Genomic DNA, 22,195 nt, shown 5'->3' on the forward strand with positions numbered 1-22,195 from the left:
ATGGGGCTGTACAGACAGGCAGTGGGATACCACCCCTGTTTGTCCCAGATTCAGGCCACGGCAACCACATGCCACAGACTTCGGAGGAAGCAAAAAGAAGCCCCGAAAAGGGGCTTCTTTTTGCGTCCCAGAAGGGGTGCCATAGGCATGCCAATGTGCCATGTTGATACCCTTCCACACTGTGCTGTTTGGGCACTGCGCCCGGCATGCGTCATCATGGCACATGTCATGTGGATGGGCATGCACCAAAATGGTGCTCACCACATGCATAGCCCTAATAAAGTGCCGGTCTGGACAGCCCCCATGACTCTGGAGACCAGGGTTTGATTTCCAGCTCAGCCATAAAACCCATTGGGTGACCTTAGGCAAGTCACGTGTTCTCAGCCTCAGTGGTAGGCAATGGCAAACCTCCTCTGAACAAATCTTGCCAAGAAAACCTCATGATAGGGTCACCTTGGGGTTGCCATAAGTTGGAAATGACTTGAAGGAACACAATAACAACAAAATAAACCACCTATATAGATATCCTTTAGACCAGCCCCTTGCTTATTTCTAACTACAGAATCCTTGGCTGATATATGACCACTGTGGGAAAAATACCTTAGACCTGGAATAAAATGCACTTGAATTGAATTCTTTTGTTTGTGGATCTTTCTGAACACTAAAGGATTCTATATTTCTTTATTTAAACAGTTAATTTACATAAGGGGAAATGTTCCAGGCATCAGTCTAGCTCTGCATAACACATTGCTGTGATTGTTATTGTGTGCCAACAAGTTGTTTCCAACTTATGGCGACCCTAATGGAAACCTATCATGGGGTTTTCTGGAGCTGAGAGTGTGTGATGTTCTTTGTTCTTTGTTGCCTGTTTTATTGAATCATTTCCTGTACTGCTATGTATTTTATATGTATTATCCTACTAGAGAGGCAGGCCAGCTCCAACAGGCCTCCCTGGAAGAAGATTAACCATCCAATAAGAAGCCAAGCCCTCCCTCCAATCCATCTCCCCTGATCCGGGCCTCGGAGGTAGAGAAGAACTGCTGCCCTCATCCCCTTCCCCACCACCTCTCCCTTCTCCTTTTGTGTCGTGTCTTTTTAGATTGTAAGCCTGAGGGCAGGGAACCGTCCAATTAAAAAGATTGTATGTACAGCGCTGTGTAAATTTACAGCGCTTTATTAAATAAAGGTTAATAATAATAATAATAACAACAACAACAGTGGGTTTCCATTGCCAAGCAGGGAATCGGAGCCTGGTCTGGAGATCTGTAGTCCAACACTCAAACCACTACACCATACTGGCTCTCCTGCATAACACTAGGCTCCCTTTTTTAAAAAAAACTTTATTTTAGGTGTCAAGGAGGATTCCATGCCTTTTTTCCAAATTCATTTAGGTGGAATTAATAACCTGCAGAATGTGAATTTTATAGCATTCTCTACAGAATACAAAAAGGTCACCAGCTCTTTTTGTTTCTTTATGTCCAACTTCATAGTGAGACAAAATTGCTCCAGGGGCCTTTGGCTCCATTTCAGCCCAGTACTTGGTATAACTAAACTCCCAAATAAAATGATAGTTAATGACAGTTCTGAGAGGCCAGACAGTGCAGCAGACCTAACAAGTTACTATAACAAGCCAGTTGTTTATGGACATACCTCATGCCATTGTGTCTGCAGGGACGTAGCCAGGATTTTGGGAAGGGGGGGGGGGTCCAGACTAAGTGCCACCATTATAATGGGGCTTGGGTGCGGCAGCACACACCTTTCATTTTATCTAACAGAAGTGGGGGGCGGACCCCAAGACACACACACACCCGGCTACGTCCCTGGTGTCTGATTTGATGGTGGTGGTGTTTTTGATTAACGGTTTTTAAAAGATGTCCATCTCGGAAGAGAACATAAAAATAATAACCTTGGAGTACAATGCATCTCTTTCTGGGGAAGTTCTAAGAGATAATATGATGAGAGTATTATACTTCGTATAAAACACTTGTATGTGTACACACAAAGCACCAGTCAATTGAGAAGCTACACAAATAACAATGTCTACATAAAGGATGTTTTTTCTCATATGATTCCTTTCCCCTGAGACAACCAGGTGGATGATGGGTAGAATGGTAGTTGTGTCCATCTTGTACACAGAGGTCCCCTACTCCTAAGGCCCTATTGCACTTACTTTGCTTTTTTCTCCGCCATTTGTTGTGGTGTAGTTTCAAGCCATTTCTACTTATGGTGACCCTATCATAGAGTTTTGTAGGGCTAAGAGTATGTGAGTTGCCCAAGATCACCTGATGGGTTTCCATGGCCAAGCGGGGAATCAAACTCTGATCTCCAGAATCACAGTCCAATGCTCAAACCATTACGCCATGCTGGTTGTCCTTTTTCTGCTATATCACTGTTGAATATCTCCAAGTGAGGGTTACAAGGAACTTCTAGACTTAAAGTCAATAAGCAAGCACATTGCTGTGTGCCTAGCTCGACATGGCAAGTTGAAATGGACTCCATAGGGAGATCTTCTCCTGTGTATCCTGAGCTAAGGTCATGGGGAAGGTAGATGGGGCTATTTGGTTGTGTTAAAATGGACTAATTAAATAGAAACAACACAGAACGTGTGGCATCTTAAACATGAACTAATTTATTATGGCATAAGGTTTAGGGGACTAAAGTTCACTCTATCACATGCAAAGCTTATGCCATTACAAATTAACAGGACTTGGGGTTGATTGTTTGTTGGTTTATTTTTATTCTAATAAACACAGATATATTTCTTGAAAAATAAGATTTTTAACCAGTACTTTTAAAGTACTTTTTAAATGCCTTTAAATAGTCTTATTTTAATATGTAATTTTTACATATCCCGTTTGTATTTAAAGTTGTTTGGCACTGACCTATAACTGCCTCCCCAGTGTGCCACAGCTATGTGTCACAACAAAATGTGTATTACCACGCGAAGGACAAAATTGAAATGTCATTTAATGCAACAGAATTAGATTGCAGGTTCAATTTTTGTGTGCATTTTGCTAGAGAAACCTAATTGCTCAGTTTTAGAAACCAAGTTTAGAATTTCCTTGGGTGGTTTAAGATTGTTTTTCACTGAAGCGTCTCTGGATGCTTTTGGACCTAACTTTAAGGGGGGGGGGGGTCCTGAACCATGTTGTGCTTTCTTCTTCTGTGCATTTTGCATGGTTGTGTGTATACATTATTTTCTGATTATTTAATATTTTATCATTATGAGAAACATCATAAAGCAAGACTACTTAGGGGCAATACAGACGGACGGCTCTGTCCCGCCCATCTTTGCCCCACGTCTGTGCCACATTCTAGGTGGCTCCTTTTTTGCACCATCATGGAGGCTGCAATGCAGCCCTATGACGCCTCTTCCACCCAGAAGACAAAACCGCAGCCTTGTGATGTAATGGCGCCAATAGTAGGGCTCGATGTATATGGGTGCTGCACCATATCGAGCCCTACTATCGCTGCAAATGGCCCGTCTGTACTCAGCCTTATGAGGCAGGAGTGGATTGAGTGTGGACCTCCAAACCTTGGGCTCCCATTCCCATTACCTTCCTGCCTCCTGCTCTTGAGTAGGAGAGAGGTACCCCAACAACTGCCAACACTGTCCTAGCCTCCTTTATAGGGACATCCCAAAAGTCAGTGACAGAGGCAAATGTTACTGAGAACTTGTTCACCAGCTTCTGATTTTACAAAGACAGTCCCTTCTTATGTGCACACCAAGAAGGCAAAGAATATTTGAAAATAAAATGTGGCCTTCCACATTTGCTTATTTGATTATTTGCAGTTTTGATTAATATAGTCTGTCTAGGAATCTCTAGGTCCTCTAGTGCAACTCAGCCAAAAGTTGACAATAGAGTTGTGCTGGAGACCCCAGAAGTTACTAGAGAAAACTCTTCTCTAGGCATTTGGAGGTCATCCAACATGATTCTGTGATCAAATTCTGGCAGATGTTGACGACAGAGTTGCACTGGGGGACCTGGAGATTCCTAGAGAGGTGTTCTCTCAGGTAAAAAGAATAAGGGGGGTGTATTTGTGTTTTTTTACACATTCACAGGGTTTCTTCACCTCTAACCCCAGTGAATGTGGAAGGACCACTGTATTTATATCTTAGAGCTTGCTCCCATTAAGCACATCTTAAAAAGTCACAAAGTTACCAAAGAGTCTTAAGTCACATGAAGACATATATGAAGTGAAATATAACATCCATAACACATCTAACTAACTTTACCTGTTCTACCCACAATGCCATTGACAATTCCATCTTCAGATGTTCATTGTGGAAGCAGGGAGTCTGGATATCTCTGTCCAGCTTGACAGCACACTTCTCAGGAGATAGCAAGGTAGGCAGCTCCCTGCCTACTTCTTCATCAGTCCCAAGAAATCTCTCTCACACCATGTAGTGCTATGTTTTTATAATCTCTCTCCTTCAAAGGATCTAGAAACTTTCATACTTTATCAAAAACAGGTCATCTCACTGGAGGTGTGGTGTGTCTCACGATCTTCAGCAGATCCTATGACATTGTAGTTGTTGTGTGCCTTCAAATCATTTCAGACTTATAGTGACCCTAAGGCAAACCTGTCATTGAGTTTTCCTGGCAAGATTTTGTTCAGAGGAGGGTTGCCATTGCATTCACCTGCGGCTGAAAGCATCTGATTTGCCTCACCCAGTGGGTTTCATTGAGAGCAGGGAATTGAGCCCTGGTTTTCAGAGTTACAGTCCAACACTCAAACCACTATGCCACGCTGGCTCTCAGTTTATGTCATACTGTTCCCCAGTTCTAATGCCATTCACACCTTGGTTACCTGGAATTTGCCCTTTAGTGTCCAAGATAACCTCAGGGTACCATGATCACATACTCCCCAAACTTTATACAGGGCAGTTACAATACAACAGCATTTAGAGGACACAGTTGCCTACTTTGTCTTTAGAAGGTCTCAGACCTGGCAATCTGAATCTGTTGAATCCAAATGCATTCCTCTCAAGATCACTTCTGCAAATGGTTGAGTAGTCCTGTTGTAACTTCTTGCTCAGTGAAAACCAGGTGACACAAAAGACCGATAGCAACATGTTCTGATAATGCTTCAAATTCTGTCCTGGTTCCTCAGTTTCAACAGTCTGATCTGAACTTGGACAAATTACCCATTTGGATATAATTCCCAGAATCCCACCAGAGTAGGATGGTCAATAGCCATACTGGTTGGGGGATTCTGAGAGTTATAATCCAAAAGATAAAACTTTCTCAAGCTCTGGATTTTATTACTTCTTTTTACCTCTTATTACTTTGCTTTTCAACAAAACTTTCCTGATTCTACCTGCTTGTTTGCAATTTAGTGTTTGTAGATAAATGTTTCTCTGGAACCAGACCTTTATTTCCATATCTTTCCCTCCATCTTGCAATGACCTTTTATTGCAATGAGTCTTTTATTTCTGATACATTTCTGTTTTCTGTTCACAGATATGTAAGTCACAAGACACAAAAGCTGCCATTTCCTGCTGCAGCCCTTCTGTTCCTGTTCACTTCAACATCCAGCAGGACTGTGGCCATTTTGTGGCCTCTGTGCCCTCCAGTATGCTGAAAAATGCTCCCATCGAGGGCCAGTACCCTTCCCATGCTGCCACTGAGCAAGACTGTGTGGTCGTCATTACTCGAGAAGTGCCACACCAGACTGCTGCCGACTTTGTGAGGGAAGGCAGGGCTTTCCATCAAGCAAAGCCAGAACTGTATGAGCGGCGGGTTTGTTTCCTGCTCCTGCAGCTCTGCAATGGGCTGGAGCACCTGAAAGAGTACAGTGTTATCCACCGAGATCTTTGCCTCGAGAACCTGCTTCTGGTGCACTGCAGGCCTTCTCTCAGCGGCTGCAACAAAACCAAAGAAGACAAGCACTTGCCGAGGCTCATCATCAGCAACTTTTTGAAAGCCAAGCAGAAGCCAGCTGTGACCGAGTCGAAAGGGAAGAAGAACCAGGCCCGTCTGGCTCCTGAGATTGTTTCTGCCTCCCAATACAAAAAGTTTGATGAATTCCAAACAGGCATCCTCATCTATGAGCTGCTCCACCAGCCCAACCCCTTTGAAGTGAGGGCCCACCTCCGGGAACAGGAGTACAGTCAGGATGACCTCCCTCCACTCCCCAATCTTTCCATTTATTCCCGGGGACTCCAGCAACTCGCTCACTTGCTGCTTGAGGCCGACCCCATCAAACGCATCCGCATTGGGGAGGCCAAGCGGATACTGCAGTGTCTGCTTTGGGGTCCCCGGAAAGACCTGACAGATCAGCCTCTGAACCATGAGGAAGCCCTCCACAGGGCTCTTCACAACTGGATTGACATGAAACGGGCATTGCTGATGATGAAGTTTGCAGAGCGGGCTGTGGATGCAGAGCGTAGAATTGACCTGGAGGATTGGCTCTGTTGTCAGTACTTAGCCTCTGCAGATCCATTGTCTCTGCCTAGGTCACTGAACCTTCTTCAGCTACTTTGATTTCCATGATGTTTTTCAAGTGTGGTGTCCATGACGTTATGAGAAATTCTGTAAGGAATTCCCATTGTGCTATGGTATTTGAGAAAGACAGACCATGTTACATAGCCAGACACACTCAAAATGATCAGACCTGATGGATGTTTCATGATACATGTTATTGTGTTGTAAAATTATAAATAGTGTACCTGGGACTGCCACCAAGTGTATTGTTTTCTGGGTAACCCTTGCAAGCCATTTTGTCTCATGTGTGTTTTTCCTAATATTAATTTTGTTCTGGCAAGGCTTTATTTTATTATTCTTGTGGTGAATATGTCCATTTTTGGAACTGTAAAATACTTGACAGTTGAAAAAAAGCACAGTGTTATTTTCCTGTACCGTCTCCTAAAAAACAACAAGCCAACTCCACCTCAGCCTGGCAGATGCAGATAGCAGGAGGCAGTGCTACTAACCCACCCCGACTCCATCATAGCTTTGCTTGCCTGGGCCTTTCCTTTCTCTCCTGTTCCAACTCTATCATGCCTCTTTCAGTCGCTGCCTATTCAGGATACATGGATTCATGGAAGGATAAGATCTTGTAAATCAAAATAGATACAGCAAGACAATTTGGGGCTTTGAAGTCTTGGGAGTTAGCTTCAGCAGTGTCTCTCAAGCTCATGTTAAGCAAATCTTTTCTCTGAATGCGCCCACCCCATTGAAAAAGACTTCCTATTAAACCAGCATCTTAAACCTGCAATTATGGCAGTTTCTCTTGTGGTCACTAGATCTGCCTGGGCCTGTGAGTTGGTTAACTGCCCAGGTCAGTAACAACAAAGCATCTGTGTTGCAATGCGTTCTGTGAACAGAGATGTCAGGTAGGAATGGAGAAATCTGCCAAATGTGGCTTCTTTCCCAAGCTTTTAAGTTCATTTTGGCCTCTTCTTGCATCAGCTTGAATTCTTCTGAGGAAAAAAAGTAAGCACAAAAATGTTCTTGTGTATTTCTCCGATTATCTACACACCTTTGTTCACTTTTCCTCATAAATCCCTTTTGCAGGCAGTTTCCCATAACGAATTTTGATAGTTTCTACTAATGTTTCCATTTTTACAAATAAATTACATCACAAATTTTGGAAAAGTGTAAAAATGAAAAAAGTTATAGCTACCCTTCAGTTTGTGTATTGGTTTCAGAAGTGTAAATTAGGTGCAAACAGATTAAAATATGTACTGAATACATAATACTTCCCATCCCTGATTTCAGGTGCAGATCAATGTCAAACATTTTCCTGAAGGTAGGGACAAGGGGAAGAGTTATGAAACATCCTCCATCACATACAATTAGATCCATTTTGAGAAGCGCATAGAGCATTCTGAAGAAAAAATGGTGTGGGGAGAAAAGAATACCCCAAAAGTGCTGGTCCTTGAAAGGTTGCCAGTTGTTATTTGCCATCAAATTGACTTTGATTTTTGGTGACCTTATGAATGAGAGACCTGCCAAGAGACTTATTTAACAGCCCTCTTTTGGTCTTGCAAACTCTGGCCTATGGCTTCCTGGATTGAATCAATCTGCCTGTAATGCAACATTCATCTTTTCTTATTGCCTTCAACTTAATTAATGGCTTAATGCAATTGTTCTCAAACTATGGGGCAGGATTCCCCCAGGAAAGCAAGACTTGGAGACCCTGATCCTTCCTCCTTTTCCTCCTCTGCTTCCCAAACATTTTCTATCCTGAAGGGAAAGATAAAGGCAAGGAGGGCCCTTGGAGCCTCTGCCTGAGGGAGGAGGAGAAAGAGAGCTACAGTTGGCCCTCTGTATCCATGGTTTCTTTATCCACCGATTCAACCATCCACGGCTTGAAAATATCTTTTAAAAATATAAATTCCCAAACACCAGCCTTGATTTTGCCATATTATGTAAGGGACACCATTTTACTATGCCATTGTATTTAATGAGGCAAGCATCCACAGATTTTGGCATTCACAGGGGGTCCTGGAACCAAATCCCAGCAGACACTAAGGACCCATTGTATTTCCTTATAAAATAAGAATATACATGAATGTGTGAATGAAAACACACACACTGAACTAACAAAATATTTTAATTGATATTTTATTGATAGATCATGTCAAGCAGGGGGTTGACAACTTCCAGATGTAGATGTAAACTAAGGTTAAAAAAAATTGAGAATCACGGGCTTAATGGAGGATCAATAAGATCCAGAAGTCCCTGGATAGCACTCACCCTTCAAAACCTTGGAAGGCTGCATCTAACCCTTTTGTGCAATCTCACATTCTCCACACAATGATAGTTTTGTTCCCCCAGATAGTTTTGTGGTCACTTCTAGCTTTGGAAAAAGCCCCCTGCCCTAAGGCAAGTCAGCCGTGAGCTAAAAATAATGTAAAAGCAAGTCAGCCCTGCACTAAAAATGATGTAAAATGGTTCATAATATCAAACTGAAGTTGTGATTGGCACAAAATGAGAGGTCTGTATGAAGTGCAGTGAGGTTGAACTGGTTTGGGTAGGTACACTTGGGGGCCATGCGTATCTCATGCAGCCCATGGGCCACATATTGTGTGCTGTTTGTACAGAAAACAAAGTTCCTAAGAGCGAATTCATAAGGTGCATTTTCTTGTTGCCACTGTTATTCTGTGCATATCATTTCCGTATATGCATCTGTGTTTTTCAGCTGCAGGAGATGGGAATTAAAACCTTGGCTTTCTAGGGTAAACGCCCACAATCTGATAAACTTCCTTTTCTTCAAGAAACTTGCACGGAGGCTGTCAAGGAATCCTTAAAGCCCCACCAGTCAAATTGTTTACAGAGGAAAGAGGGGAACAATTGAGCCTTCACACTGCCGGCTTTGTGCCATGCATATGAAAAGCAGCATCTGGTTTATTCATCATGGCATGACTGGCTTGGACATCTTCCCACTTTCCCATACAAAACTGATAGAGTAGCCAAAGAAAGGTTGGGTGCTTTCAAGAATTCTACACCAGAAGGTCCCAGAAAAGATAAGCAATCTGGCAGGGTTTTTGAGAATATATATTCTTGGACAACAATTTGTTTTACTGGTTGAACGGAGTTAAACCTTCTTGCCTTCCTTCTTTCCCAGGTAGCCAGCTCCCAGCTCTCATTGTCATAAATACACATTCTAACTTTGCTTGAGCTCTTAGGTTGAAATTGTAGAGACCATACAGCTTGATTCGACCTTAGAGGGGAACTATTGTGCACCTTTTTGTTATATTATATATTATGTCCTCAATGTAACTTTTAAAATTTTGTTCATCTTAATCCATGTCATGTCAGACTGCTGTTAAAGCAGGGTGGGCAGCTGTAGAGAGGAGAAGGAGTTGGGGCAATTCCCCCAATCTCCATAAGAGATGAACCCAGCCTGGAATACTGTGTCCAGTTCTGTGCATCACAGTTCAAAAAGGATGTTGACAAGCTGGAGTGTGTTCAAAGAATGGCAAACAAAATGGTGAAAGGTCTGGAAACCACCAAGTCATGTGAGGAGATGCTTAGGGAGCTGAGTGGGTTTAGTCTGGAGAAGAGACGTTTAAGAGGTGTTATAGTAGCTCTGTTTAAATATTTGAAGAGATGTCATGTTGAGAAGGGAGGAAGTTTGTTTTCTCTTGTTCCAGAGACTAGGACATGGAGCAATGGATTCAAACTACAAGAAAAAAGATTCCGCTCATCATTCGGAAGAACTTCCTGATGGTAAAAGCTGTTTGATAGTGGAAGATACTCACTCAGAAAGTGGTGGAGTCTCCTTCTTTGGGGGTTTTTAAACAGAGGCTGGATGGCCATCTGTCAGGAGTGTTTTAATTGTGAGTTCCTGAATGGCAGAACAGGGTTGGATTGGATGGCCCTTGGGGTCTCTTCTAACTCTATGATTCTAAGAAGAGCAATGTTTTGAAGCATTTTCTGCCTAAGATGCCAAAGTAATGTAGGTATTCTGGACCTTGACCTGAGTGACTGAGGAGCACCATTTGATATTCTAGCTCAGGCAGTCAAAATTTATTCGGCAGGCCCTGAACCTTGAGATCCTTGCCAGTGGGAGCAATTATTTTTGAGCTGGCAAGGGCATGGGAACATGCTTGTTTTACCCTCCAAGTGAGCTATCAAGCCAGGAGCTCCCCCACAGAGATCCCATGAAAAGACTTCAAGTTTCAGCTTTCAGAAGGTGAGGATTGGTGTGCATTAATATTTAATAAAACACTGTTGGGAAATCAATACAGTTACCATTTACCAAGCTTGGTGTCAGCTGGGAACCTAGCAGCCAGGCTGTGCATGAGGGGAGATGTTTGCTCTCATAATTTAAGCAGGAGGGCATTAATAAAAGGGTAGGTCATATTATACTTGAAGGAAACATTTGGATGAAAAACACTCACACAGAGGTAAAGGTTTTGCTCAGAGAGAGCAGCTGGGCAAAGTTCAAGGAGTTGCACAACATCCTGAGTGAAGAAAGGCCTTTGTCCTGAGGGCTAAGGGAGAAATGGAATTGCTGGAATATAGAAATTGCTTTCCATGCTGTTAGTGCTTGCTTGAAATCAGCCTAGATATGAGAACCAACGTGTACATCATTCCATACTACTTGGCCATAGACCTTAGAACAGACCCAATGGGGTGTAGTGGTTTGAGTGTTGTACCAGGATTCTGGGAGACTAGGATTCAAATCCCTGCTTCCTGTTGTTGTTGTTGTTGTTGTGTGCCTTCAAGTCATTTCTGACTTATTCCAACTAAGGCAATCCGATCATGGGGTTTTCTTGGCAAGATTTGTTCAGACGAAGTTTGCCAGTGCTTTCCCCTGAGGCTGAGAGAGTGTGACTTGCCCAAGGTCCCCCAGTGGGTATCATGGTCAAGCTGGGAATCAAACTCCAGAGTCACAATCCAACCCTCAAACCGCTATGGCATGCTGGCTCTCTTCCCTGTGCACCTATGGAAACCCACCTTGGGTGACCTTGGGCAAGTCTTCATATCATTCTTCATTCCATGTGTAATTCATTTTTTATCTCTATATATAGCTCTTCTGTGTATTGCATCCAGTGAGGAGGAGTTGTTGTTGTTATTATTATTATTATTATTATTATTATTATTATTATTTCCTCTTAGTCTTGTAGTATATTCCTTTCTCATCATATAGCGTTTAAATTTGGGTGTTTATTTCTCTTATCTTATTGAAGAAATCTCTTGTTCTTCCTTTTTTTGTTATTTCCTTCCATTTCCTTGCACTGGTTATTATAGTAGTCTTCTTCATCCTTTATCACTAGTCCTTAGGGCAGTGTTTCTTTCCAACAAGATTCTGCCCTAGGTGGAGTGGCTGAAGTCTTTTGCAGGAGATTCAATAGCCATATACAAACCCTGGAGGGACCCAGACCAGGGATCAGCTCTGGATTTCTTGCTGCCTTCCATCTTCCACCATACTTAGCTCATTGCCACCAAACACACCTATCTAGCTGTTTCAACTTTGCCCATAGAAACAGGCCATAGAGAGACGGCAACCTTCTAATGTGCAGAAAAGAGCTGTTACACTGGATCAGGCTGCCATCTGGTGAGTCTTTTAGCAAAGCACAATCAGGTTGTGTGTTTTTCCTAGAAAAGATCTTAATGTGTAAAGATCTGTAGCTGAACACTAAAGTTAGAACCGTCCAAGCCATTGTATTCCTCATCACGAAGTATGGCTGAAAGATCTGAAAAAAGCAGATAGGGTTAGTATCAACTCACTTGAGGTGTGGTACTGGAGAAGAGTGCTGAGGATCCTGTGGACAGCCAAAAGGACAAACCAATGGGTCTTTGAACAGATCAAACCAGAAATCTCCCTGGAAGCCAAGATAACACAACTGAGGCTGTCGTACTTTGGGCACATCGTGAGAAGACACAAATCACTGGGAAAGACAACAATGCTAGGAAAGGTAGAGGGAAGTAGAAAGAGAGGAAGACTGCACACCAGATGGATAGATTCAATCAAAGTCATGAGCATGAATTTACAGGACCTAAGCAGAGCAGTGGAGGGTAGGGGGACTTAGAGATGTCTCATCCACAAGGTCACCATAAGCTGGGGTCGACTCAACACCATGGGACACAGTGGTTAAATGCCAGTCCTGCAGCCACAACACTGTGAGTTCAATCCCAGGGCTCCAAGGTCAACTCAGCCTTCCACCCTTTCATAGGCTGGTAAAATGAGTACCCAGCTTGTTGGGGGCAATTGGCTTACACATTGTAAACTGCTTAGAGACTTCTTAGTTCAGTATGAAGCAGTATAGAAATGTAAATGCTATTGCATTTACCTAACTAGCCAAGGCAGGAAATGGTGTGGAACTACAAGACTAACAGACCAAAATATACTGTAGCACCATGGGTTGCTCTCACACTTTTCTCCTCTGCATAATGCTGCTATTTGTTCAACAGCAGCTAAGATGAGAAGCAAACCACCAAGACATGAAAGTAAAGGTATGGGTGCTACCATATGTTATCAAGCAGTGGGCAGCTAGCATAGAATAGTTGTTTAAGTGCTGGACTAGGATTCCAGGGCATCAGGATTTGAATCCATTGTTCAGCCATGGAAATTCCTCAGATGACTTTGGACAAGTCATACTCTCTCAGCCTCAGAGGAAGGCAATGGCAAACCCCCTCTGAGCAAATCAAGCCAAGAACATCCTAGGGCAGAGTCAGTATAAGTTGATGTTGACTTGAAGGCACATCCCAATAATGAAGCTGTGCAATGGCACCACCTTGTGCTTTGCACTTGTGGTGCATTTGCCAGAAAGATAGGTCAGCAGCTGAATAGGATGCCACACATAACCGGAGAACACTGTGGGTGTCATTAGTATTATTTGAATGCTTGAAAGGATGTGCATCGGTAGATGTTTCCATATAATGGGACTGTCATGCTAGGTCTAATTGTACAGCAGGGATGGGAATTTTGTGGTCCTCCAGATGTTGGTGGACTACAAGTCCCAGCATCCCCTACCATTAACTATGATCACGAAAACTGCTGAGAATGGTAATCCAGCAATACCTATGGGCCCATCCTTGCTCTAGAGACAGTAACACAAGCAGGGAAGGAATGGGAGAGGGAACTGCATTTGCTTTATCTGTCACTTGCTAAGTGGATTTAAGGGGAGGCAACCCAGTGTTTAGGCTGCTCAGTGTTTTCAGCATGTTAGCAAAGTTACAGTATGTGAGCACTTTATATCCATTTATATCCATGGGCATTTATTCAAGTATTTGTGTATTTTTTAAGTGTCTACTGAGCACCTTGGACATTGCTTAAATAGAAACTGTTTCTATATTTTCCTGAATGGTTTGGCTGTGTTTAGTCTCCCATGGGATAAAAGCTATGCATCAACAACTCACCTCTGCTTTTCCGAACCCTGACAGTGTTGCAACTATTTTGGAAAAGTTCATGCTTTTATAGGGGTAACATGAAAGATCCAGGTATCCAGACTTATATTTGTATTATAATTTAAAGTCTTTTGTCACTATAGAAACTCACATGCTTGATCGGTGTCACCAGGCCTGGTGTATTAAATTATGCTACCCAAAGCAAAGACAGTAGTAAGGTTTTGAATACAGCTGTTAAACTACTTTGGATACTTCAAATTTTGACTGACATTTATACTTGGTTTGACATCGCAAACATTTTTGTGCACCTTCAGGGCCAATGGGCAAGGTTTAGAGGATTTTTTTTCTTTTCAAAAAAGATTTATTAAATTTATTAACAGTTACAACAAGAAAGAAAGAAAGAAAGAAAGAAAGAAAAAAAGAAAGAGGCAAAGCAAAACCAATAAAAAAAGTAGGAAATTCAATGTAAGATAACAATTGTCAAGATATTTGTTCTAGATTATACTATGGAGAAAAGAAATCTCTCTTCATTGTCTGATGAAAAGAAAACCTGAGACAGTTACTGGTTTTGGTTCCATTTTGTATGGAATGATGTTAAAAAATTATGGCTTTTAAGTATCACCTGTTTCATTTCATTCAAATCATAAATGAAATAAACAGAATCAACCCAGGCAATGCCAAGCAAGTACCTGTATTCCATTTATTTATTTTCCTAGTATATGAATAAGCATACGCTTATACGCAAACCCACTCTGAAGAAACTTGCCAAGAAAATCCCATAATAGGTTCATCTTGGCATCATAAATCAGAAATGACTGGAAAGCACACAACAACAACAACAAAACAACAACGCATCTGCAGAATGCATTGAAAGTTTTAAAATCTGTCTAGATTACCCTCATTCTTTTAAATAAATATATACGTATTTCTAATATCAGGAAGTGTGCAAATGAGGGTCAGTCGAACTGAGCACTCTTTTCTTTGCTAAGAAGAGGAGTGAAATGATGTAGACAAGTGGAAAGAAACTATTATATGAAAAAGATAGCCACCAAAGTATTGAGAGACCCCTCATTTCGACAGCAGTTATAATGTATGCCACAACTAGCTGTGTGTGACACCAGGTCAGGCTTTGATACACCAGTTTCTGAGGCTGTGAATTTGCAACCGAACTGAAAAAGCGATGAAAACAGTAGTCAGCTTCCACCATAACCGCCCAACACAAGAACCCAAAGACCTGACCAGGATGGAGGCCGTGCCACCAGGCGGAGAAGGCAAAAGTAGCCAACAGAGGATGTGATTTGCTCCGCTGGAATATGAGCCTCCTCAGCCATTGAGCTGTACTCTTGTTCCATGTTCGGGTGAAGACAGCAATCATGTTGGTCGTTTCGAGGGTCCAAATGTCCGTGTCCATAAGGGCTCCATCAGCCGTTCCCATACAGTGATCACAGCCTAGTTTCAAACCCAAGCCAGCTGCAATGAAGAGAGACTCATCAACCATCCAGTTAGAGTAATAAGTCAGCCTGAAGACCAAGGCTGAAGTCCACATGACATAAATACAGCCAAAGTGAGTGCAGTCAGTCAGATCCGCCCGAGAGCAAATGTATCCCTTGACAATATTTTTCAGGAGGCTGAGTATCAGAGCGCCCAAGCCTTTTTGAGCAGCAGCCCAAATGTAGCACTGGGAAGATGAAGTTCTTTTGGAATACTTTATCCATGTCTGAAATTGGTTGAAAGAACGCAAAGGTCCACCCAGTAGGGTAGGGAAAGAGAGCAGATAGGTACAAAATGGCAGTGCCTGGAAATGATGCCATCCAAGGGATTCCTTCTCTGCATCCGGCAACCAGATCCTCACTTTTTTTTCATGGATATCCAAAGCCAGTGAGGTGACCTTCTGGGTCATCAACATGAGGGCAGAAAGGGTAATGAAAAATCTGAAACAGAGAAAGTGAGAAGGAGAAGAACATATACTTTGCCTTTATAAAGCAAAGGTTCTTTTTGTTGTTAAGCATCTTCTAGTTGATCTTGACTTATGGCAACCCTGTGGATGAGACTGCTCTGTTTAGGTCCTGTAAATTCATACTCATAACATCCTCAGTAGAGTCCATCCATCTAGCATGTATTCTTTCTCTCTTTCTACTTCTCTTCACTTTTCTTAGCATTATTGTCCTTTCTAATAGGTTTCGAGCCCAAAATGTTCTTGGCTGTGACAATTCAGTTTGAAAAATATATCTTTCATTATTTTAACTGTTCAGAATGATCTAAGACATCATTTGGTGAAGGTGCAGCAAGATATTCTGTTCACTCTAACAGTCATATTGAGGCAGCCTATAACATTTTGCAATGAGCACAACTTAACCTAATTAATCTGCAACTATTAAACTTCATTTCATGCTGAAATAAAAATGCATGTGCTTCGAACCATATTTGTTATCTATTTATTTGCTCTGTATCTGATCTTAATACATAATCTTCATCTGTTTACTCTCCCCTTCTCTCTCCTTCCCCTCCATCTATTGCCTTCTGTGCATCAAATTTTGCTCCGTTTTTGTGATTAGACTACAATGCATGTATAACGTATATGCATGGACGGGCAATATATAAAATAAATGAAAACAGACTAGTAACCAAGACATCCATCTGGATCTTTAAAAATAACAGTTGTTTCTTTTCTCTACCACCTGGTCTCTCTGCTTTATCCAGAGCCTGAAGAAGTATATTGAATTCTACAGAACTCAAATGCTATCTCATTGTATATTAACTCTTAGTGTGACCTGATCTCTTGCTGTTCTTATTTATATCAGATACAGTTTCTACATGGAGAAACAGAATGGTTCCCAATTGGCAAAGGGGTCAGGCAAGGCTGCATCCTTTCACCATATCTGTTCAATTTATATGTATAAAATATTATACAAAAAACAGACTTCACAGATGTAGAAGAGGTAACAATAGGAAAAAGGAATACCAACAGTCTAAGATATGCAAATGTCACCATAGTACTACCATAAAGCATCACAGACTAAGAGCAACTACAAAGGAAGATGAAGGAAGAAAATGCAAAGGCAGGCTTACTGTTGAACATAAAGGAAGCAAAAATAATGACCACAGAAGATCTATACAGATGCAACATAGACATAGTCTGGATCTGGGGGATAAATGACAAAGGAGTCAAAGATGAAACCGAGACTGCGTGCTTCCTGGACCGGCTGGATAGAGACATTATTGACAGAAATAGAAAAGGAATAGTGAAGGGTGGGCTTAGGAGGGAAAACAAGAAGCTCGGTCTTGGACATATTGAGCTTCAGATGTCGATGGTGCAGCTGTCTCCCACTCCCGACTTTGTACAGTGCTGTGTATAATTACAGCGCTTTAGAAATAAAGTTTATAATAATAATAATAAATGAGGAAATGGAGATAGTAAAAGAGTTCTTGTACCTTTGATCAAACATAGATCAAAACAGAGACTGCAGTCAAGAAATCAAAAGACTGGGAGATTATTGTACAGTTTAAAAAACTGACTTACTGCTTCCAAATTCATTTCTAATTTGGGATACATCCAGATTTTATTGCACACGTTTTTGCTCTAATCCGAATTCAGCTGGACGATTTGCAAAGCCAGGAAGCTCCCGGCTTTGAAAAGAGGCTGGCAGAACTCAGATTCTAGCCAGATGTTACCTGGGATGCACCCAACTGGCAGCATTGGTGACAAAAATCCATGTGGTAAAATCTGGATGTATCCCAAATTCTAATTGAATTCTACAGCGGTAAGTCAATTTTTTAAACTGTGCACTAATCTCCTTAGACTGTTTTAACTGCCCTGGCACAGGGCTGGGGAATCCTGGGAACTGTAGTTACTTGTGGCACCAGAGCTCTCTGACAGTATGGGCTAAATCTATCACAGAATTACAGTTCCCAGAATTCCCTAGCACTGAGCCAGGGCAGTTAAAGCGGTCTCAAACTGGATTATTTCTGCAGTGTGTTTTGGACCTAAGTCTACGATCAAAAGAAGTAGTACTAGTAATAATAGCATTATTGCCTGAATAGGATCCCTGGATATCAAGACTCACAGTTGTCTGTACAATTATCTATACATCTGCTATTCCTGTTACACATATTAACACAACAAAAAGTAAACAACCTCAACAAAACAAATTGCTTGAAAAATGTGAGCTGCATTAACTGATTGCATTAATGAACTGGCTTTACCTGGGGCATGCAGTTTCTTGGAGATAATATTCTTTATAGTGCAGCCAAAGATGGCACAATGTTTGCCAGGTCATCTGGAAGAAGAATGCCCGTTTGTGGACTTGCTGCAAGTCAGCTGAATGGATTACAGTGAGAGAGCAGAAAGCAGATGCAAATACCAGCCAGGCGTAGTATCCCATGGCAGCACCAGCCAGGATGAAACCACCTACCAAGAGGAAAACGTATCTAAAAAAGGAGCAGAAAGGATTCCAAAGTCAGTTAGGCCGTTTTTCAGCCTGAGAAGTTTCCTGCTGTTTCTGAGGCTTTTTGAACTAGGGAACTGAAGATTACTTCTAAAATTGGAAATTAGAAATGGCAGGAAATTAACTCTCTGCCTAAAGTGACTTTGGAGATAGAGGGCATTTGCAGGGAAGAAGAGGGCATGGGTGCTTATCTCTTCTCCCACCTTCTGCTGCTTTCCATAAATATTTTCCAGCAAGTGGACTTTTTAATAATGATGATGATAAATGGAGATGTAAGGCAGGTATCCTATTGGAAATTCACATCATCGTATCAACTCCAGTTAAACAGTTAGAATTGTGGTGTGGTGCAAAAGTGATATTCCCATTCCCATTGTCATAGCTGAGCCACTGGGACCTCAAGCAGGCCAAACAATGAGGTCACGGTTGTGCTAATCCGAAATCTTCTGAATGTTGGTGTGTGTGTGTGTGTTTTTTTTTCCTATGTCCCCAAACAGACGCTGTACTCTGGACAACCATAATCTCTGAGGTAAGTGGTCACATCCACACTACCCCATATGCACATCAAACAGAATAGTTTGGGAGTTGCAAATGGGAAATTTTAACACCTTTGAAGACAGGCAATTGAGTCAGAATGAATGAATGAATGAAAAATTTATTTATATACCGCTATTCCTATATATATCCCCAACAGTGTAAACAAACTACCCATAACCAATTCAAAACTATACAAAATCCTCTAAAAACCATTATATTACAATCATTAAAGCCATGTTTTGCTAGACAAGCCCAATAAGGCTGGTTTACAACTTCATTCTCAACCCGGAGATTGCCAGTCCAAGCAATCCTTTACAATGCAGATTTGATTTCTTTTGATGTAGGACAAATACACCATTGCCTTCAGGCTAGTTTCTGCCTATAAAAGAGCCCCAAAATCCTTTGTTAGTGGCTACTTAGAAGGCACAGGGACAGTCTGTCACTGTGAACTCTAACCAGTATCGGTACGTTTGTCCCCCCCACTGCTCACCTGAACAGCCATATCCCATGCCATCCCCTTCACAATTGGATCCAGAGCCAAACCTCGTCTTGTGTAAGTATCGCCATTAGTTTAGCCTCCAACTATTCCAAGCTAATTCCTGATTTCCTTAGTCCTGGCATGTATGTTATGTGTGAGTGAACATGGATTGTTGTGTGATTCCCCCCCCCCCCCTTAATAAAAGAAACACTTCATTCAGAGAGTTCTGCCTCTCCAACATTTCTTTGATCTCTTTTCTCTTAGTATAATAGGTGGGAAACTTTCCCATAAAGGTTGCTTGTAACACAACCTTTAATTAATTAATTAATTAATTAGATTGTGCTAATTAAAATTACCCTAGAGAGACTCATTGCTACACTATATAATGCACAAACCAGGAGAGTCTACAGGGAAAGGCACACTTCTACGCCTTCCTCTTGTCTCTCCCCTGCTGAGTTGAGTGCAAACTATTCTTGCACATTGACCTCAGTTTTCAATAACTGAAGTAAGCTGAGGACAAACAGGGAAAGTGGGAAGAGAGAGAGAAAAACCTGGACATTTTAAAAGCATCTGAAAATGTGGGGCAACAGATTATCTGGGCCTGTCTCTACCAAATTGGAACAGTTGGAAGGTACATAATTGCGGTTATTGTTTGATTGTAGACATTTCTTAGTGTATTTCTTGCTAGAGAAAAAAAAACCATTTAACAAATAAAACATTCACATTGTTGTTGTTATTGTGTGCCTTCAAGTTGTTTCTGACTTATGGCAACCCTAAGGCAAACCAATCATGAGATTTTCTTGGCAAGTTTCTTCAGAGGGGAGTTGCTATTCCCATCCTCTTAGGCTGAGAGAGTGTGACTTGCCCAAGGTCACCCAGTGGGTTTACATGGCCAAACTGGGATTTGAACCCTGGTCTCCAGAATCATAGTTCAACGTTCAGACCACTACACCACACTGGCTCTTATGGGAAAAAAATAGTACAGTATACAGAAAATAAAATAAGCACACATACCTTGAATTTATAGATAGATTCCTAGAGGTGCATAGATAACGAAACAAGACAGCAAATGGTAAGGCAGCCAGCTGGTACAAAGCTGTGGTTTGAAATAAAAATGGGTTTTCCCAGTCCATTGTGATTGTTTTTCTCAAAACGCTGTTTCACAGATATTCCAAATGAGTCCTGACCAAAGTGGAATAGAGCGGTACTATTACTTCCTATTACCTCTTTTGGTATCACCTAAGTAGCATTAACAATAGCATTTATATTTCTATGCCACTTCATATAGTGAACTAAGCACTCTCTGAGTAAAGATTGTCCTGTACATTGCTGCCTTTCCCATATATCATGGTGAGCTCATGATGGAGGTCATCCAGATAACAAAGGTGAGTTAACCAGAATTTTAAATGACTATGCCAAGGAGACCTGGATTTTTGCTTTGGGTTCGTGATATTACACAGTAAAAAAAAAAGACTGTAAATATCTTCTGTTTGCCCAAACTCCATTTTTGCTTAGCATCTCTGTCATGCTCAGATTGACAGATGTTACATACTGTACTTGCTCTGCTGGGTTTCTTCTGAATATGGATAAGATCATGTGGAAGTGGAGATAAGAGCTAAAATACTCAATAATTTCAACATCTCCATGATGCAGGAAAAAGAATGAAAGAAACATAAGTGTGTTCTTATCCATTCTCTCTGGTTACAATCATATGCACACTACTTCTATGATGATATGTAGTGAAACAAACAGAAAGGTCTAGTAGGCAGTGTTCATAAAGTAACACATGAGAAAGGTTTAATATCTAAGATATTCAAATGATGCTTGATTAACTTATAACTTACTTATACTGGATGACACCCTAGAAATAGGATAATTATTTTACTGTTACTACAGGTATATTTGTCAGATTATTATTTTACAATATAGTATTTATTTGTCAATAAAATTCTAACTATACTATATTTCCCATTTTTTAGCTTTATTTTGCACTGAAGAAGACGTTCAATCAAAATGCGTTTGGATATTTTTATATTTTATCTATTTTGTATGTTATTTGGAAGCTCATATACTTCTTATTTTCGATGCATATTGGGTGTGTTTATACTTTTAACTTTGTATGCATTTGGGGAGTGTACATACACCTTGTCGTGTTTGCGTTCTGGCACAGTGTATTGTTTTGTCTGCACACTGTTTACCTGGATGCCAGAAAATTACTGTTACTGCATCATTTGAATATTTTAGACATTAAAACTTTCTCATGTGTTACTTTGTGAACACTTTCTTCCTAGACTTTTCTGTTTGCTATACTGTTCTGTGTAGTGTAAACCATGGCAATAGTGGTAGGCATGGACAATTATTTAAATAGAGCTAATGGAAGTAGGTCTATAATAAGACAATCTGATACCAAACTCAGCATTTCCCATATACATCCTAAAAGCAGGGGCAGTTAGGAACAGGAAGAGTTTTTCTTGAAGAAAATTATTCTAGTTATTCTAGTTGGCATCCCTTCACTGGCTCCCCCTCCCTTTCCGCATTCAGTATAAGCTCCTGCTGTCAACGTTTAAAGCCCTCCATGGACTGGCCCCTCCTTATCAGACCTTCTTTCTCCTCACCTTTCCACTCGGACCCTCCGTTCTGGTAGTCAAGGTCTGCTGTCTCAGCCTAGGATTTCCTCTGCCCCATCTCGGATTCGCCCCTTTTCACTCGCTGCCCCTCACTCCTGGAACCTTCTTCCCCCACAAGCAAGAGCCATCACTTCTTTAACCAGCTTCAAAACGGAATTGAAAACCATCCTGTTCAGAGAAGCCTCCCCAGGCATTGCATAATTGTCGCTTACTATATGATGTTCTTGTGGTGCCTGTTTATTGAACCATTTCCTGTATTGCTATGTACTGTATATGCTTTATCCTACTTGTGAGTATGTATTT

General features: G+C 41.4%; 2 protein-coding genes across 4 annotated transcripts in view; one reads left to right on the forward strand and one right to left on the reverse strand.

Annotated features, from left to right (window-relative positions):
• Window positions 1-7,221, forward strand: part of PRAG1 (PEAK1 related, kinase-activating pseudokinase 1) — a 74,757-nt gene extending 67,536 nt beyond the window's left edge. For all 3 annotated transcript variants that reach the window (XM_042455186.1, XM_042455185.1, XM_042455184.1), the window contains exon 6: window positions 5,466-7,221. In XM_042455186.1, the coding sequence (XP_042311120.1) occupies window positions 5,466-6,488 (1,023 nt within the window). In that variant the 3' untranslated portion in view covers window positions 6,489-7,221. The remainder of the gene's footprint in view (window positions 1-5,465) is intronic.
• A 7,407-nt stretch (window positions 7,222-14,628) lies between these two features.
• Window positions 14,629-20,398, reverse strand: MBOAT4 (membrane bound O-acyltransferase domain containing 4). Its single transcript, XM_042447691.1, has 3 exons — window positions 20,280-20,398; window positions 18,012-18,236; window positions 14,629-15,739 (listed from the first exon to the last, which is right to left on the reverse strand). The coding sequence occupies exons 1-3, from the start codon at window positions 20,396-20,398 to the stop codon at window positions 14,743-14,745; spliced, it is 1,341 nt and encodes a 446-aa protein (XP_042303625.1). The 3' UTR covers window positions 14,629-14,742.
• Window positions 20,399-22,195: the final 1,797 nt, after the last annotated feature.

Source organism: Sceloporus undulatus, chromosome 2 (genome assembly GCF_019175285.1).
Source record: "Sceloporus undulatus isolate JIND9_A2432 ecotype Alabama chromosome 2, SceUnd_v1.1, whole genome shotgun sequence".
NCBI lineage: Eukaryota > Metazoa > Chordata > Lepidosauria > Squamata > Phrynosomatidae > Sceloporus > Sceloporus undulatus.

Bases quoted from the DNA above. Each gene is read 5' to 3' on its own strand.
- MBOAT4 (XM_042447691.1), bottom strand. From the start codon at position 20,398: ATGGACTGGGAAAACCCATTTTTATTTCAAACCACAGCTTTGTACCAG. The intron at 18,237-20,279 runs GTATGTGTGCTT...CTCCTTTTTTAG, and splicing joins AATCTATCTATAAATTCAAG to ATACGTTTTCCTCTTGGTAG. The intron at 15,740-18,011 runs GTAAAGCCAGTT...TCTCTGTTTCAG, and splicing joins CAAGAAACTGCATGCCCCAG to ATTTTTCATTACCCTTTCTG.